The sequence below is a fragment of the Melospiza melodia genome, chromosome 20 (genome assembly GCF_035770615.1).
Source record: "Melospiza melodia melodia isolate bMelMel2 chromosome 20, bMelMel2.pri, whole genome shotgun sequence".
Taxonomy (NCBI): Eukaryota; Metazoa; Chordata; class Aves; order Passeriformes; family Passerellidae; genus Melospiza; species Melospiza melodia.
The window spans coordinates 6822778-6838937 of record NC_086213.1 but is presented as its reverse complement, the minus strand read 5'-3'; the positions used below and the strand labels follow the sequence as shown (position 1 = coordinate 6838937).

Genomic DNA, 16160 nt, shown 5'->3' with positions numbered 1-16160 from the left:
CAAATCAAATAAAAGTAATAATAATTTTAGGGAGGGGCAAGGGAGGAATAATTGTCAACATGTAAGCATGTGCCTCTGAGTATCCAGAAAACTCTGTCTGCAATTGCTGTTTGTGTTTGAAAAAATAAACTGTGAAAGTTGTTTCGTTTTCAGTAGCTCTTTTAAATTCTGATTATTAGGGCTTGGAGAGGTGCCATGAGGCACACAAGCTGCAGCAGCACCTGACTAAGTATTTCACAAGTCTTTGTATGCCAGCAGAAACAAGCACCAGCCACCAGCAAGGGAAATGAGTTCAGATTGTCAGAGGGTTGTTTCCATGAAAATTCCTGAAGCGAGAGCAGTAACATGGTGGGTTTGATGTTGCTCTTCTATGCTTTGACCATGCATTTCTTTGGAGATGCTCTTGACTATGTAAGCCTGGTTAAGTATTTACTTTCACACAACTAATGGGATTTAAAACATCCTCTTGCAGCCCCTGGTATTTCAGGGATTGTTTATCTTGTTTCACTGTTTCTCCTTCAGGCTTTCTGCTGACAAGTGGTGTTAGCAGCTTCTTGGAGGTCAGGTCCTTGCAGGAGATGGCTTGCAATCTGCATGTGATTAAATATGAATAATCCTTTCCCTGTTCAGCAAGGTAAGCACTGCTGAGAATCCCATTGAGTCTGATGTGAATTAAGCGTGTGGTGTGGTATTTTCTTGGACAGGATGAGGTTGTGCACTGGCCTTGGTGATTGGGGAATCTGTAAGAGCCAGTGTTTGTTGTGAAGGTAATCATGGCCTCACACCACAGGGCGTACGTGTCTGCAGGCAGATGTGAAAGCCATGATGATTTGATGGAAAGGTATGAGGAGTTGCAGAGGTTAATCAGAAATCCAAATGCATTTGTTTGTTTGCCGTGTTTGAAAGAATTTATCTTATCTTTACCATTCTAATAATGCTAATCTGAACATGAGTAGCTGCTCTGCAGTTGTGACCAGACTATGACTGTTCCTTCTCTTCATATGGTAATTCCTCCCCCTCCTTTACTGCCCTGTGTTAAAGGAGGGGGGGCCTTAGACTTGGCATGAGACCACTCCATGCCTATTTTAACTCTGTTGTGAAACCACATACAGTTCTGATCTCACCTGGGGGTGAGTTTTGCAATGCAAGTATGTTTGCTTTTAACCCTGGCAGAATAAAGATGCTTCAGTTTCCCAAAGGCTTCTTCTGCCAGCAGTTCAGCCACGAAGCCAGGGCTGTGTAGCTGCAGAGTGAGCCTTTGGATGGGGCTGGCAGCTGCCAGATTGCTGAGTCTCATTAAGCAAAAACCATGTCACAAAGCACACAGAGAGCAAGTCTGGACAGGAGCACGTTTTATGCATAGCTGGAGGTGACTTCTTGCACAAAATGTTCGCTCTTTTGAGTAATGTGGCTGCACCAGGTGTAAGGGAGAGCGCAGCTCTGGAGTACAGCTCCAGTGTTCCCTGCTTTCTGCGAAATTCTGGATGGAAATGAAAACAGTATTGGTTTCTTTCCCTGCATCCTGTAAATACAGCTTTTGGACGTAAACTAGAGCAGGGCAAGTCTTCCTCTGTCTCTAGATAAAGCAAAAAAAAATCCTAGTGCCATTTGCTCAGCCCAGTCATTGAGGAGCAATAGATAATACACCCACCCCTCCCCCCCAAAAACCAACACAAACAAACAAACAAAAAAAAAACCACAAAAAAAACCCCCAAAAGCACCAACCAACCCCGTCTAAGCCCGGAGTGTCACTGCACCCAGAGCAGCCTTTTAATTTGAGAATGTTTTTGTTTCTCTTCCGCCTGCGCTGGGCGTTCACATGCGCTTCCTACCCCGGGAGTTCCTGGTCTCCTTTCCTCACTGAAACAGAAAGGATTCAAGCCAAGGGCCTGAGATGAGCAAACCCTCCCCCTTCCCTCCCCTCGGACGGTCGCCAGGCTGTGTATCCTCCCTGACCGAGGGCTTTGGGCTGGTTCGGAGCTAGTCCTGGCCTAGGCGTGTCCGGAGGTGCTGATGCTGCTCAGAAGCGGGGGCATTGCCCACGTCCCTGCGGCCGGGCCGGCATCTCTCCGTACGCACACGGAGGCGTTTCCCGTGGATTCCCGGGAGCTGAGCAGCCCCCATTCCCGCCGCAGCGAGGGCCGGGCGGGGTCACGCCGCCGTTCACCCGCCGCTCTGCCGTCGTTCACCCGCTGCCCCGCAGAGCCGCTCCCCGCGTCCCCAGGGGCCGCCCCCGCCCCGCCCCGCGAGGATGTGACGCCGCCGGGGCCGCCCCTCGCGGGCGCGGCTCTGAAATAGGGCTCGGCCGCCGCCGCCGGGCAGCCGGAGCCGCGGAGCAGCGCGGCCATGCCCGCCCCCGCCGCGCCCCGCAGCCTGGCCGCTGCCGCCGCCCCCGCCGGCAAGGCCAAGCTCACGCACCCCGGCAAGGCCATCCTGGCAGGTAAGGCGCTCCCGGGGCTCTCCTGGGGACGGGGCTCGCCCCGCCGCTGCCAGCGTGGGCATCCGGCTGGGCGGAGGCTGCCGGGCCCGCCCCGGGGCGGTGGCGCTCCCGCAGGTGCTGCTCCATCCCGGGACTGCCGCCCCTCTACCGCTGCCCGCGGAAGGCGACCCCGCTGGACCGGGGTTTCCCTTCAGCCACAGCCGGGGAGCTCCCGCAGCTGCATCCCGAGCCTGGACACTGGCTGCGGGCTCCCGCTGTCCGCGGAGCCTCCAGCGTCTTGCCAGGCTGTTTGTGCACCCGGTAGTCCGGCCGGGAAGCTGCTGGCGGGCTCAGACATGACGCGGGTCGAGAGGCACTCGGGGGTTCAGCAGGAGGGAGCGGAACTGATGGGAGAGGCTGGTGGCAGCAAGGGCCCCACATGCTCCCCCGAGGGTGTTGAGGGACAGGGCTGGAGCAGCAGCAGTCGTTTGTCCCTGCCCCAGCTGTGTCCCACAGGCTGCGCTGAAACAGCTCCTCTAAAGGCTGCTGGGTCCCTCCTTTGTGCCTGAGCATCAGTCTCTTGGATCAGGGCGTGTTTTCCCGTCCAGTTCTGACCACTTCCATGGGATCAGAACAGTAAGTGCGCCGAGGGCAGCAGTAACTGCAGAGTTAACACTCTGCCTCCTGCTTGTGGCTGTTTCGAGCTCTGAGCTGAATGGAGTCCAAGACAGTCGCAGGCTTGTTAAACTCCTTTGTAGCTGTTCATTAGCTCCCTGGTTTCTCCTGCCAGTGGCAGGACAATTCCCAGAGTGGAGATTAGCGTCTTTGTTTTGAAATGAGCCATCGTAGCCTCGACATGATTGGCATGTTTAGAGCTTTTGTGTTTTCCAGCCAATTCCCCCTCCTACGATTGTGCCTTTGTTTGTCTGTCCAACTCCCTGCTCCCCTCCAGGCTCCAGGCCCCGGTAGCGGCACCGGGGAGCAGCGGGGCCGTGCCCGCACGGGGAGCGGAGCCGCGGCCGCTCCGGCTCTGCCCCCGCCCCGCCGGGCGGCCTCCCTCGCAGCCCCGGGAGAACTGGCGGAGGTGGATGCGGCCGCTGGAGCGTGCAAAGGGTGCCGAAGCCTCCCGGTGTCACGTCTCCGGGAAGGGACTTTGCCGTCACTCGGCCGCCTGGCCAAAGGGCTGGGGCACAAGGAGGAGGCAGCCTCCAACGAGAGGGTGACTTCTCACTCAAGTGAGCCCTTCCGTGAGACCAGGCTCCTCCGGAGCTCTGTGCCCCTCTCTGCTGCCCCATCTCAAAATGGGTTGGTTTTTTTCAGGCCTCTTAACTTAAAGGCCTTTTAAATAGGATTTAATCCAATTTTAGGATGGGAAGGATAGGATGTTTCCTTTTTCCCCACCCTCCCAGTCTTTCCCAGCTTGCTGTCCATGTGCGATGAAAGCATCAGGTTGTCACTGCCTGGACCAATGTACCGGGATACTTTCATAGATCTTGTGTAGATCTGTAATCGGGATCATCAGCTTACCAGAATCAGCCTCCTGCGAGAGAGGTTGCAGCAGACTTGCAGAGGTAGAAGAAGGACTCTATTGAGATGCTGGTCTTCTCGTCACAGGCTGTAATCAGAGTAATTGGTTAATGGGCAGAAGTCCAGCCAAGCCTCTGTGGCATCTAATTGTATTAGAGAACCACAGAAATGGGAGAAAGCTGCTGTTAACTCCCTGTGCCCTGGTCTGCTCAGCCCTCCAGCCCCTGGCTGGGGGATGCAGTGCTGTTTGTGGCTGTCTCTGCTGACTTTAAGGGGTCTGCTGATGCTCTCAGAGTTTCTCATCTGACATCTGTCTGCACAACAGGGATGTATGCTCCATGTTCCGGTGAGCTGGAGGTGTTAAGATGGAACATTCCTGCTGTGCTTCATCAGCCTGTGCTGGTGGAGTTAAATAAGCCATCATCCCTCCCTGGGTGCGTATCTGCTCCCAGACCCTGTGGGGTAATTGGGATCCTCTGCCAGGGAGGCACAGCTCCCTTGGCTGCCCAGACCTCAACTGGCTGTGGTTGGCTCTTTTCTGAAGAGATGCAAGTAAAGCTCTGTCTGCCAAGAGCTCTTCTCCTTCAATTGTCGCAACAGACAAAACGCAAGGTTAAAAATTAATTTGCTAATGGGCCCTCCTTTGTCCAAGCAGCTGTTGTGTGCCAAGGCAGCCCTTCACCTTGCAGTGACAGTGCTGCTGTGGCCACGTGTGGCCTGAGCACATGAAGGCAGCTCGGGCTCTTCTGCTGGATAACAACCTGTTAGCAGGTGGGCCAGGAGCCCAGCTCTGTCTCTGGCCTCCCACAGCCAGCCTTCCTGTTTTGTGCTGTGGTTTCCAAACAGCCCACCAGACTCCTGTCCCTCCCACCAGCATCCTGAAGGGCTGGGTGCTGCTGGTCTGCTGTGCTCCCAGCACAGGGCCACACTGCAGTGGGGAACTTGAAATAAAGGCAGTTAAATGGTGAGACAGGAATGCTGGTGGCAGAGCTGGTGCCGGAGTCATCAGTCACCGCTGGGAATCCTGAGTGCTCCTTCACTGGATTTTTGGATGCCACGTTGGCAGCTCATTTTCGTGCTGTTGGGTCAGCTCAAGTCAGCCTGCAGTGTGGGCTATTTCCAGCCCAGCACAAATGATCTTTGCCTTGCACTCCTGCTCTCCTCTTGAGAACTTTGCTCATGGTTATTAGTGCTCATTTGATGAAAGGCTCTGCCTGCCCTCGCCAGAGTTAAGTACAGCCTTACTCTGTTTCTAGCCACCTTTGAAGCCTGGGGTCTGCTCCCTCCCACGGAGAAGCTCCCAGCTGCTCTCTGCATGGTGTCTCTGCTCACCCGGGGGCTGTTGCACAGTTGCCGTTTCTACCTACACCTAATCCTGCCTGGCCAGGGAGGCAGAATGCCTGGATGTGTCCTACATGGTGCTGGATTTGGAAAGAGCTCACAGGGGTTGTACCTGCTGCCCTGGTGTTGAGTATCACTGGCCAATAACAGGGATGTGCACCAGGGTCCTAGGGGGGAGCATAGGCAGGGAGAGGGTAGGACATGTAGCAGGGTTCAGCAAGGGAGCCTAGGCTCCAGAACAAAGCAGTAATTGGAGCTTCAGTTTCCTCTTCTTTGTTAATCCTTGATATTATCTTTCTTAGGAAATGCTGTACCTGCAGAGGAGAGGAGTCAGGGACTGGGTGTGAAAGCTGAGACTTGCCTTTTGCAGAGCAAGTCTCCTTCCCCAAAAGTCCTAAGTCCATCTGGATTTCCAGGGTCATTGCTCTCAGGAGAGGGTGTGAGGGAGGTTGTGCTGCTGTGAATGGCTGTGGTCCAGCACACTCCCTGGTTTTGAGATAGATACCTGGTGCTCAGCTGAGCTGGGTGGAGGCCAAGCACAGGCGGGGGGAAAGATTGGAGAGTGTGGAGGGAGCCAGTCCTGCCAGGTCTGCTGCCCCTCAGTGCATCCTCCTGGCTGTGGCTTCTCCCTGCAGTTGCCTCCTGTGGCTGTCATCTGTTTGGGGAGTGGGGCACAAGGACCATGCTAGCCTTGAGTGAGTCCCTGCCTGCCTGGGAGCCCTCATGGGCTGCAGTGGAAACCTGTAAGAGCCCCAAGGCTCCTGGTGGGAGGAGGATGTCAGCCCCAGGGCCAGGAAATCATCTTGGGGTGTCCCTTCAGTCTGAATAGATTCTGTTTGAGCTGGAGTTAACCCTGGGCTCTGAAATGTGAGTTTCTGAGATTTTCACATGCCTGATGTTCTGCTTGACATTCTGCAGGCAACCATTTTCTCTGGGTTGATGTAAATGATCGGAAGGAGTCGTCCGTCTTCCTGAGACGATGAGCACCATGAGCTGACAGCTTGGGGATGTTACAGCATCTCATGGTGCTGTGTGGTGCATGCCAATGCAGCCTCCCTGCTCCTGCTTGTGCCCTGAGGTCTCAGGTCATCTCTTGACAGCAGAGATTGTTTTTTTTGGCCATCTCTTCTCCCTCTGTGCTCCAGTGCTTGGTACAGCGGTCACTCCCCCATGCTGGGGGCTGGGAGATCAAAGCCTGTCCCCAGGGAAGTCTCAATCCTGGCAGTGGCTTCTTTGTCCAGCTATGGGGCTGTACTGGGGGAGTCATCCAACAGCCCTGGGCTCTGACATCGGCTCCCTGTTGCATGTCTTAAGAGAGTTTTTGACACTTGAAGAGTTGGTATCTGAAGTGCTGGGATGGCCAGGAGGCAGCTCATGGTGACAAACCTGGGGCCTTGAGGTGTGCAGGGCAAAGGGGAGAAGGTGACTTAGACAGGATGAAGAACCTGACAGTCCCCAAAGGTGGAATCAGCACCAAAGGCAGAGGATGCTTTAACTGTGAGCATGGGGAAATGGCTTCTGCCATTATACTCGCAGCTGAGAAGTTTAAATTGCAATAATGATTAATTGTCATATTGAGAAGTAAATGCAAAGAGTGATGAATGAGTGAGTTGTGAAAGGACAACCTGTTCAAACAGGACAGTTCCAGTAAGATTCAGGACAAATGGTTTCATCCCATCCGTAGCATTATCTGCAGGACTGTTTGCACGGGGCTGTTTACCCTCAGTGGCACAGGGTACAGAGGGGCACCTCTCATGTTTGCCATTCTGTTTCACTGGGGGTTCAGACTGTCACCAGCCTGTCTGTAGCATGCTCCCATGGCCAAACCAGCTGTGAATGTCTGCTTACTGCTGGGCATGCTGAACCCCTGTGCTCCACACTGGCCTTGCCCCTGTCAGATGGGAGGGAGACCTTCCTAACCCAGCATGGGGACAGTCACCCTCTGAGCCTGCTGACCTGTTGCATGCAGGACATGTTTTTTCCCTTCTAACCAAAACACAGTTAAACTTCTGGCAGTCTGGTCTGGGGAGGCAGCCTTCCCCATGTCAGCACTGAGTCAGACTTTTGGTGGCAGAGCTGCCCCCGTGGTGGTTTTCCTCAAGGATGTGGCTGTGGATGGGTGGTGAAGGACTGTCCGTGGCCAGAGGACGTGCCTGGGTGAGGACAGCAGTGCTGGAGCTCTGCTGAGAGCCAGCTGTCCTGCAGAGCTGCAGCCCCAGCGAGGCTCCTGCCTGCTCCTGAGCCCCCAGTTTCACAAGATGGCCCGTGGTGGGAAGTGCTGGGAGGGTGGAGCTGTCGAACCCGTTTCACCGCTGCAGGCAGGCAGGGCAGGATTGCTCCACGGCAATGGATGGGTGAAGAGCAGCCTGGATGGCTGCCAGGGGGGGTTGGTCCCTCCGTGAGGGGAGCAGGTGGCAGTCTGGGCTGCAGAGACCTGTCACAAGCTGCTGGTGGTATTTCTGCCTTCCTGGTTCATAGCAGCCTGATGGTCTTTGGTTCTTGGGTTTTTCTTCCTTATTTCCCCAGATCCAAAAGCTATATTAGCTAATTAAAAGGGCACCAAGTCCCCTTGTGAGAGTGCTGAAACTCTCAGCACTGCATGCAGGAGTTGGGCAGGATTGCACCCTCTGCCTGTAGTGGTCTGTGTCACCTGTGTCAGCTGCTCAGCTCACCCCATCCAGCTGCACCTGCTGCACGTGGGCTGGGAGCCCCCAAAATGGGGAACTCAGGGCTCAGCCTACACTGGAGCATGTTTGTTCCTTCCCACCATCCTCAGACACCCAGCTGACAGAATGGAGAAGCTCTAGGCACGGGCCCTGGGAGAGCTCTGCTGCTTTGCTTCCAGACCCTTAGGAATAATTTCCTCTGGCCTGAAAGGATCCTAACGAATCTGAAGTTAAAAGGTGCTTTTAATGTGGAAGTCAGGTGCTGATATGTCAGCATGTGAAATTACTCTTAAAATGGAGAGACTGAAATTGCTCCCCAGGTGCTCACTTCTCATCAGAGCTGCACAGAGACCTGCTGCTCCATCACTCTGCAGGAGCAGGATGCTTTTGCAGGCACAGCCACTTGCAGGAGTGGCAGAGAGGGCAGTGCCACCCCCTGCCTCCTAAAGGCTCCCAGACAGGGCAGTGGGTGTTCATTGGGGCATTTGCCTCTGGGTAGGAGTTTGCAGAGGGTGACAGTGCCAGTCCTGGCTGTGCAGCCTTGGTTTGTGTCGGTCCTGGGGCTCCGCTTGTCTTCCCCATCACAGCTGCATCCTCCTGCCTTCAGCACTGCCCTGGTCTGGAGCTGGGTCCCTGGGTCGGGGTGGCCAGAAGCTGCTCATGGACAGTGTGTGGAGCTGAACCTGTGTGTGCTGATGCCATCACATGTTGTGTGAGCGTTGCAGGGGCAGCACCCTCCCACTGTCCCCAAAAAACCCTCTTTTCCCTTCTGCCAGCTCTCCCCAGCCGTGCCCAAGGCTGCAGGTGTGTCCTCAAAGCACGGCCTCCCCGGGCCTCTCTGCCGGGGAAAGCTAAACTTCTACTATAAAATTCTGCCAGGGTGTTTTTCCCTTCTCTCCCTCCCTGCTGAGCCTGCAACGTCAGGATAGCTGGCAGCTGGAGCCCTTGCAGGCTTGCTGCAGGCAGGGAGCCATTCCTGGTGCAGGGAGAGGGATCCCCCCTCCGGGGGCACCTTCCCTGGGGCCGGGCAGAGCGACCTTCCCTGAAGGACGTTCCCTGTGCTCCTGCATCCAGCCAGCAGCCAGAGCCTTGGCCCGGCATCTCAGCTGCCCCGAGTGCTCTTTCACCTCCTGAATGCTGCTGTTCCTGCTGACTCCGTGGTGTTGCAAGAGCTGGAGCTGCTGTGTAAAGTCCGGGTAAACAGGTTGCAAAGTCCCTGCAGCTCTGGAGAGGAAGGGGATTGGACAAAGCTGCTGCTCGTGGGCAGTGGGGTGATTTATTTGCATAGAATGAGGTGTCTGCTGGGGTAAAACTGTATGGAGAGGAGATTACAGCAGAGCAGGACCTCTGATGGGTCTTGCTTCCAGGGGGCTGCAGGGCAGGTGGCCTGTGCCACCCTCTCTCTCTGTGGCCAAAAGAAAATGGAATAAAATTGCCACAAGTCATGGAGTGTGTCCCGAGTCCCTGCTCTCTGTGCACCTTCCCATGGGACTTTAGGCCAGAACAACACTGGGGAACAGGGAGGGGACCTGGCAGCTCGAGTGCCCTGTTCCTTCATCCTTGGCTCATTGCAGCCTCATTGCCCCAGAGACTGCCAGTTCCCAGGAACAGTGTGCTTTGCTGGGCTCCTGGGAATGGCTTTGCCCGTGGGATGCTGAGCAGAGCCTCTGCCTCCCCTGCATGCAAGTGTGACCACTGAGGCTGTAGCAGGCTGCAGGAGGTGCAGCATCTCTCCCTGTAGCATTTGGTGTGGCTGCCATGAGCTGAGGTTCTGGTTGTCCCTGGATTGCTGCTTGTCCTGGGTGCTTCCCTGCTCTGCTGGGGGAGGAGCTGGTGCTGGGGGACCGAGAGAGAACAAATATTTATGGTGCTTTAAACATCCAGCACTTCAACTCTGCAGTGTGGGAGGGAGGGAAGTGGCCTTGGCAGCACTCGGGGTGTTTGTGTGGCTGTGGTGGCGCAAGGCTGGTGGCGCCGTGGTGTGTGACGGAGTGGAGAGGGGCCAGCTGGTGCTCAGCTTTTTGGGGACTGGACCCAGCTGGAGCACATTGCTCCTCATTGATCTGCTCTCTGGGGCCTGCCAGCTGCTCCTGCAGGAGCTGTTTGTCTTTGCAGGAGAAATCAGTGTTCAGCCAGCCCCCTGCCATGGGACCAGCAGTGTCTGCCTCTCTGACAGACGTGCCAAGGGCAGGAGAGGGCTGAGGGGGCAGCAGGGGTGTGCTGGGGACCCTGGGGATGGTGGCTGTCCTCCTGTGCTGCCCCAGGGGAGCTGCTGGCTGGCTGTGGTGCTGTGGGCTGGCTCTGTGTTTCCTGCCGTGCCCCCAGAGCAGCGGGTGCATGGAGGCGTCAGGGCTGGCAGTGGTCACCCAGCACCGCCTCCTGAGGGGAGCCTGCCTGGGCTGGGCTGGGCTGGGCAGCTCCAGCCCCCTGAGAACACAGTGGGGAAGAAACAAGGAGCCTTTGTTTGCTGTGGCAGAGCTGGGCTGGCCTCACGCCCCATCCCCAGGGGCCGGGATGCGGCCCAGCTGGGCTGGCGTGTCCTTCCTCGGGCACTCAGTGCCACGGTGTCCCCATCCCTGCCGTGCCTGTGGGAGGAGTGGGATGCTCTGTGAGCAGAGCTGAGCTTTGCCTTGCCCCAGCTGTGTTGAGGCTGGCCTGGCTTCTTGGCTCCCTGGGTAAGAAGTGCAGCCTGGTGCTTTTTGTGCTTGGGGGGAAAACCAGCATAAGGCTGTTTAAAGATGTGTAGCTGCTCTGCTGCTGGGGACAGGGCTGAGAGGAGGCAGCAGTGCTCCTGAGGATGCCAGTTGCCAGTGGCACAGACAGAGGGGAGCTGGCAACACCAGAGAGATCTCTTGCATGTGTGAGGACCATGCAGAAGAAATATGACTTTGTGAGAAAGTCTGCTGGTCCAAGGAGTTGGTGCTGCTTGCTGTTGTCACAGGGAGCAGCCATGGGCTGTGGTGTCCCCTATCAGCATCCCTTCATGGGGGTACTTTGGGGGGCTGCTGATAAGCAGAACTGTGACACGTGGCACCAGCCTGTGCTTCACTGCAGAGCAGGATAACAACCACTGCACCCAGTCCCAGCCACTCCTGCAGAGGCAGTGTGTTCCCTGCTGGGGTGTCCCCTGGGCCCTGATGGGCCCCAAGCCTGGCAGTGGGGGCACAGGCCTGCTGAGTCACACCAAGGACATGGCCAGGCTGGAGGAACCACTGGAGGCTGTACAGGAGACTGGGAGCCCCAGCTAGGAGCTGACCACACACTGCACCCCAGCCTGTGGGCTGGAGCGGGGTTCACCTTCCCTGGGCAAAGAGCAGGGAGATCCTCAGGATGGTGCTGACCCCAGTGGCAGCGCCCTGTGCCCTGTCCTGGGCGGAGCAGGGTTGGTCCTGTGAGACCTGAGGGAGTGCTCAGCCCTGTGCTTCCTCCTGGTGCCCTGTGAGACCTGAGGGAGCTCAGGGTTGGCCCTGTGAGACCTGAGGGAGTGCTCAGCCCTGTGCTTCCTCCTGGTGCCCTGTGAGACCTGAGGGAGCTCAGCCCCGTGGTTCCCCCCAGTGCTGCCGGCACAAAGGGCTCCTGCTGCTCGGTGGGACCTGGCCACACTTTGATGCTCTGTGATCCATCGTGGCCGGATGGGCCGAGCCCAGCTCCCCCAGCACAGCTGGGTCCAGCTGCAATGGCTCCAGCCATGCTGAGGGGAGCCCCAGAGCTGAGAGCCAGCATCCCTTGCTGCCCAGGCCATCAGGAAAGGCTGCAGCCATTGTAATCAGTGCCCAGCAGCCACCACTGTGGGAGCCCAGGGCAGCCAGACAGGCTTGATGATAATTGTGCTTCCTGCCAGCACAGCCAGGTCTGCAAATGAGCTCCTGCTGGTGTGGGCAGTGGTGCTGTGCCTGCCTCAGCACCGCTGGGTTTGTACATCCCAGTGCTGGCAGCTCACCTGGAGGTGCAAGGCTCCAGAGAGGGAGAGGTGCCTTTGAGGGGCAGCACACCAAATAGGCAGCCATGGGTGTGGTGTTTTGCCCTGCTTTCCCACCCCTTTGCCCAGTGTCCTTGACAGCTCTTGCCATGGCAGGGCAATGATGCCCATTCAAGGCACCAGGTTGGCACAGGGCCCTGCTGCTGCGTGCAGTCCTCAGGGTTTTGGTGAGGACAGGGATATCGTGTCCCAGCCCAGACCTGGCTGCCAGAGGTGCCAGGCTCAGCTGTCATGGAGCTGGGAGCAACCATGTGGCCGTGAATGGGCACAATGCTGCTCCTGCCTCAGTGTCCCTTCCTCTCCCATGCAGGTGGCCTGGCTGGAGGGATCGAGATCTGCATCACATTCCCCACCGAGTATGTGAAGACGCAGCTGCAGCTGGACGAGAAGGCAAACCCTCCCCGCTACAAGGGCATTGGTGAGCAGCCCCTCTCTGGGTTTGGGGCTCCTGGGGAGCCTGGCTGGTGCTGGAGGTGTGGCAGGGTGGTGCTGGGTTGTCCTCGGTGTGGTGGTGACAGCGGCACCGATGTGCTCTGCCGCAGGGGACTGTGTGAAGCAGACTGTCCGTGACCATGGTGTCCGGGGGCTCTACCGGGGGCTCAGCTCGCTGTTGTACGGCTCCATCCCCAAGGCTGCTGTCAGGTACGTGCCCCCATGGCAAGGGGTGAGTGGGGGGGGACCCCCAACAGCAGCAAACAAGGGGGTGGCTTTGCCCTTGGTGTCTCCGTTGGTGTTTTACCAAAGCCATGTGGTCTCCCAGGCAGGGAGGGTCCTCTCAGAGGGTGTGCAGCTGCTCCTGGACCCAGAGCAGGGGGGTGCAGACTCCTGTCTGGGTGCCCAGGGGTTGGCACAGTGGCTCCTTTGCAGGTTCGGGATGTTTGAGTTCCTCAGCAACCGGATGAGAGACGAGCAGGGGCGGCTGGACAGCACACGGGGCTTCATCTGCGGGCTGGGGGCTGGCATGGCTGAGGCTGTGGCCGTGGTCTGCCCCATGGAGACTGTGAAGGTGGGTGTCTGTGCCTGCCACTGTCCCCTGCCTTGGCACCCCTCGCTGGGCTGGGCTGGGAGGGGACAAAACCCAGGGATGCCCTCCTTCTGGGGACCCGAGGGCTGTGTGCGTTTGCCCAAGACAGTTTTGTAGGGGCGGGTCTGATGCTGGAAAGCCCTGTGGAGATCAAGTCAGGTGGCCCTGGCCCCTTCTCCACTCCAGGGAGGAGCCCCCCACCCAGGAACCATCTTGTCACCCATTTTATGAGTGTAAGGCCCACATGGCTGCTTGCAGGAGCAGTTTCCCATGTTTTCCTCTGCAAAATGCACTGATGGCCACGGGCACTGCCTTCCCTGTGATCTCTCCCAGAGATGTATGGGTTGGCTCTGGTCTTGGGACTGTTCCTGGAACAAGGCAGGAGGTGGCTGCCAGCCCGTGAGGCCATCACTTCTGCATTACCTCAGCCAGGACAAGCACATCATCTCCTTGTAGGTGAAGTTTATCCATGACCAGAGCTCTCCCAACCCCAAATACCGTGGTTTCTTCCATGGCGTCCGGGAGATCGTTCGGGAACAGGGTGAGTCCCAGGAAAGTGGCACCCTGACTCCCTGAGTACTGCCATGCTGTGGGGACAGGGTGGGAGGTGGTGGATGGGCACAGGCTGGGACAGGTGGCTTGGGGAGAATTTTCTCTGCCACTTGAGGCTGGTCTCCTCTCCAACACCCTCTCCTTGCAGGACTGAAGGGGACCTACCAGGGCCTAACTGCAACCGTCCTCAAGCAAGGATCAAACCAGGCCATCCGCTTCTTTGTCATGACCTCCCTCAGGAACTGGTACAAAGGTATGGTGCCCTTGGCCCCCCAGGCCACCCTGGCTGTGCCTCTGGCTCCCCAGCCACCCCTGGGAGCTGGGATGGTCTTACCTTCCACACACCTCCTATTTCTCATGGCTCAGTCACCTGGAATGGAGGAAAATGAATACTGGGGTGGGGTGGCACCAGCTTGTGGGGCTGATGGGTCCTAGTGCTGGAGCATCACTTTCACACCCACCCTGAGCCCCACAGTGTGGTGTGGGCTCTGTGGGGCAGGTGCTGCTGGACAGTCCCCAGCTCAGCACTGCCTCCTGACCACAAGCAGCCAGACCTGGGACCTTCCTTCCATGCTCCCTCAGGAATGTACGTGGGAATCCCACCACTGCTCTGCCCTGACCCTCTCTTCCTTCCTAGGGGACAATCCCAACAAGGCCATTAACCCCTTCATAACAGGGGTGTTTGGAGCCATTGCTGGAGCTGCCAGTGTCTTTGGCAACACTCCCTTGGATGTAGTGAAGACCAGGATGCAGGTACAGTGCCAGGGCCTGGTGTGGGACTGCTCTGCCTGCAGCAGGCTGGGGGCACCCCCTGCCTGGGAGCTGTTTGCTGCAGTCCCTGGGGCAGGCACACAGTGCCATGAGATTTGGTTTGGGAGATGTCTGGGATTGCTCCTGAGCCATGGGGAGAGTTTGCACCGAGGTGAGGACATCCCTGTGGGGACTGATGTCCTGCAGCAGTGGAGAGAGATCAATTCCTCATGGCACACCTCTGCCTCTCCCCAGAAATCCCCCGGATGCACCCCTGGCTCTGGCCTCTGATCCTGCTTTTCCCTTCCCACAGGGGCTGGAAGCGCACAAGTACAAGAACACCTGGGACTGCGCCTACCAGATCATGAAACACGAAGGGCCCCTGGCGTAAGCTCTGCACGGGGGGTGGCTGGTGGGGAGGATGGGTAGGGAAGGGGCTGTGAGGGGACCCAGCCCCACGGCGCCCCTCTCTATTCCTGGCAGGTTTTACAAGGGTACAGTGCCTCGCTTGGGCCGTGTGTGTCTTGACGTGGCCATCGTCTTCATCATCTACGATGAGGTGGTCAAACTCCTTGACAAGGTGTGGAAAACGGACTGAGGGGCCGGGCCAGGCAGCGCCCACTTCCTGTGCCCCGCAGGGCTTCAGCTGGAGAGCAGAGACCAAACCCACACCCACCTGAGGCACTGCTGGGGCCAGGTCTGCCCTGCACACCCCAAACCTGGCCACCTTTATCTTTAGGAACAGGCTCTGGAGCAGGTTAAATTACTAGTTGTGTGCTGAAAGGAGCAGGGAGGGAGCTGCATCCCACCATCCCAACCCCTAGCATCCCTGTCATGCCCACCCCAATCTCCTGGTGACACTTTCCCCCAGCCCCACATGAGCTATGTGTACTGGTTAACCAGACTGAGATGTCCCCTTAACAGTGGCCTTGGGGCTCCCAGCAGCCAGGAACTCCTGACTGCCTCAGGAGCAGCTCTTTTGGGGGTGCTGAGAGCCCCCTCAAGCCATGTGGGTGCAATGCCAAACTGTACATCACAAGCTGACAATGGGGCTGATATCATGGCAGGGTCACAGCTGCTCTTGGAGGGGGCCCAGCAGCCCTGCACCCCCTGGGATGGGAGAGCAGTGACCCCAAGCTCCCTCCTCCCTCCCTGCCAGCACCAAGACCACCGGTGTGCAACATCCCATCCCATCCCATCCCGGGGATCCTGCTCAGCCCCGGGCTGCTGAGCAGCAGTTGCCCAAAATTGCACATGCACCAGGCCTTTAGTTCTGCTCACTGTGGGCTGGGCTTGGGGTGAGCCGGGTGCCCCCTCAGCTGCCGTTTACAGCCGAGCCGTGCGTGCGAGCCGGGGCAGGAGGTGCAGCCCCAGCCGCAGCCTTGGCCCCTCGGCCAGGGGTGCAAACCCCTTTCTTCTGCCACATTCCCCGCATCCGCCCTCCCGCCGCGTTCTGTGGTGCCGTAGGTGATCCCGTAGCTTTTGGAGCTTTAGAGCTTCACGCTGACTCACTAACACCCATGGCCGTGGGGCTGGAGCCCTGCCCTGCCCGTGCCAGGCTGGCCCCACTGGATTTGTGCCAAATTTCTCCCTGAGGGAGCTGGGGGTGCAAGAGCCAGGGCTCAACCCATCCCTCCGCCCCCTTGTAGCCAGCGATGAGCTCAGCCTTAACACTGGAGGGTGAAGGAGGAAAGCCTGGGCACGGTTTACCTGCGGCTTTTGGCTCTGAAGCCAGTGAGGGTTGCATTAGTTTTTTTTTTTTTTATTGTTATTCTGTTTTACATTCGCAGTTTGAATAAAATCAGTCTGGCTTTATCGGCTGCGTTGGCGTCCGGGCTGTGCTGAATGGGCAGCGAGTGGGGGACGGGGCTCTCCTTCATGCCAAGATGGTGCTCCTGGGGG

General features: G+C 57.7%; 1 protein-coding gene across 1 annotated transcript; it reads left to right on the top strand.

Moving 5' to 3' along the window:
- Positions 1-2346: 2346 nt before the first annotated feature.
- Positions 2347-16078, top strand: SLC25A1 (solute carrier family 25 member 1). Its single transcript, XM_063173179.1, has 9 exons — positions 2347-2440; positions 12243-12350; positions 12475-12574; positions 12800-12938; positions 13413-13497; positions 13657-13761; positions 14146-14261; positions 14572-14645; positions 14742-16078. Exons 1-9 carry the CDS (start codon positions 2347-2349, stop codon positions 14854-14856), a joined length of 936 nt encoding a protein of 311 aa, XP_063029249.1. The 3' UTR covers positions 14857-16078.
- The last annotated feature ends 82 nt before the right edge of the window (positions 16079-16160 follow it).

What these genes read in the sequence shown, in the direction of transcription:
- SLC25A1 (XM_063173179.1), top strand. Translation starts at nt 2,347, where the DNA reads ATGCCCGCCCCCGCCGCGCCCCGCAGCCTGGCCGCTGCCGCCGCCCCC. An exon ending in ATCCCCAAGGCTGCTGTCAG is followed by an intron (nt 12,575 to 12,799) that starts GTACGTGCCCCC and finishes GCTCCTTTGCAG; the next exon opens with GTTCGGGATGTTTGAGTTCC. An exon ending in GGAGATCGTTCGGGAACAGG is followed by an intron (nt 13,498 to 13,656) that starts GTGAGTCCCAGG and finishes CTCTCCTTGCAG; the next exon opens with GACTGAAGGGGACCTACCAG.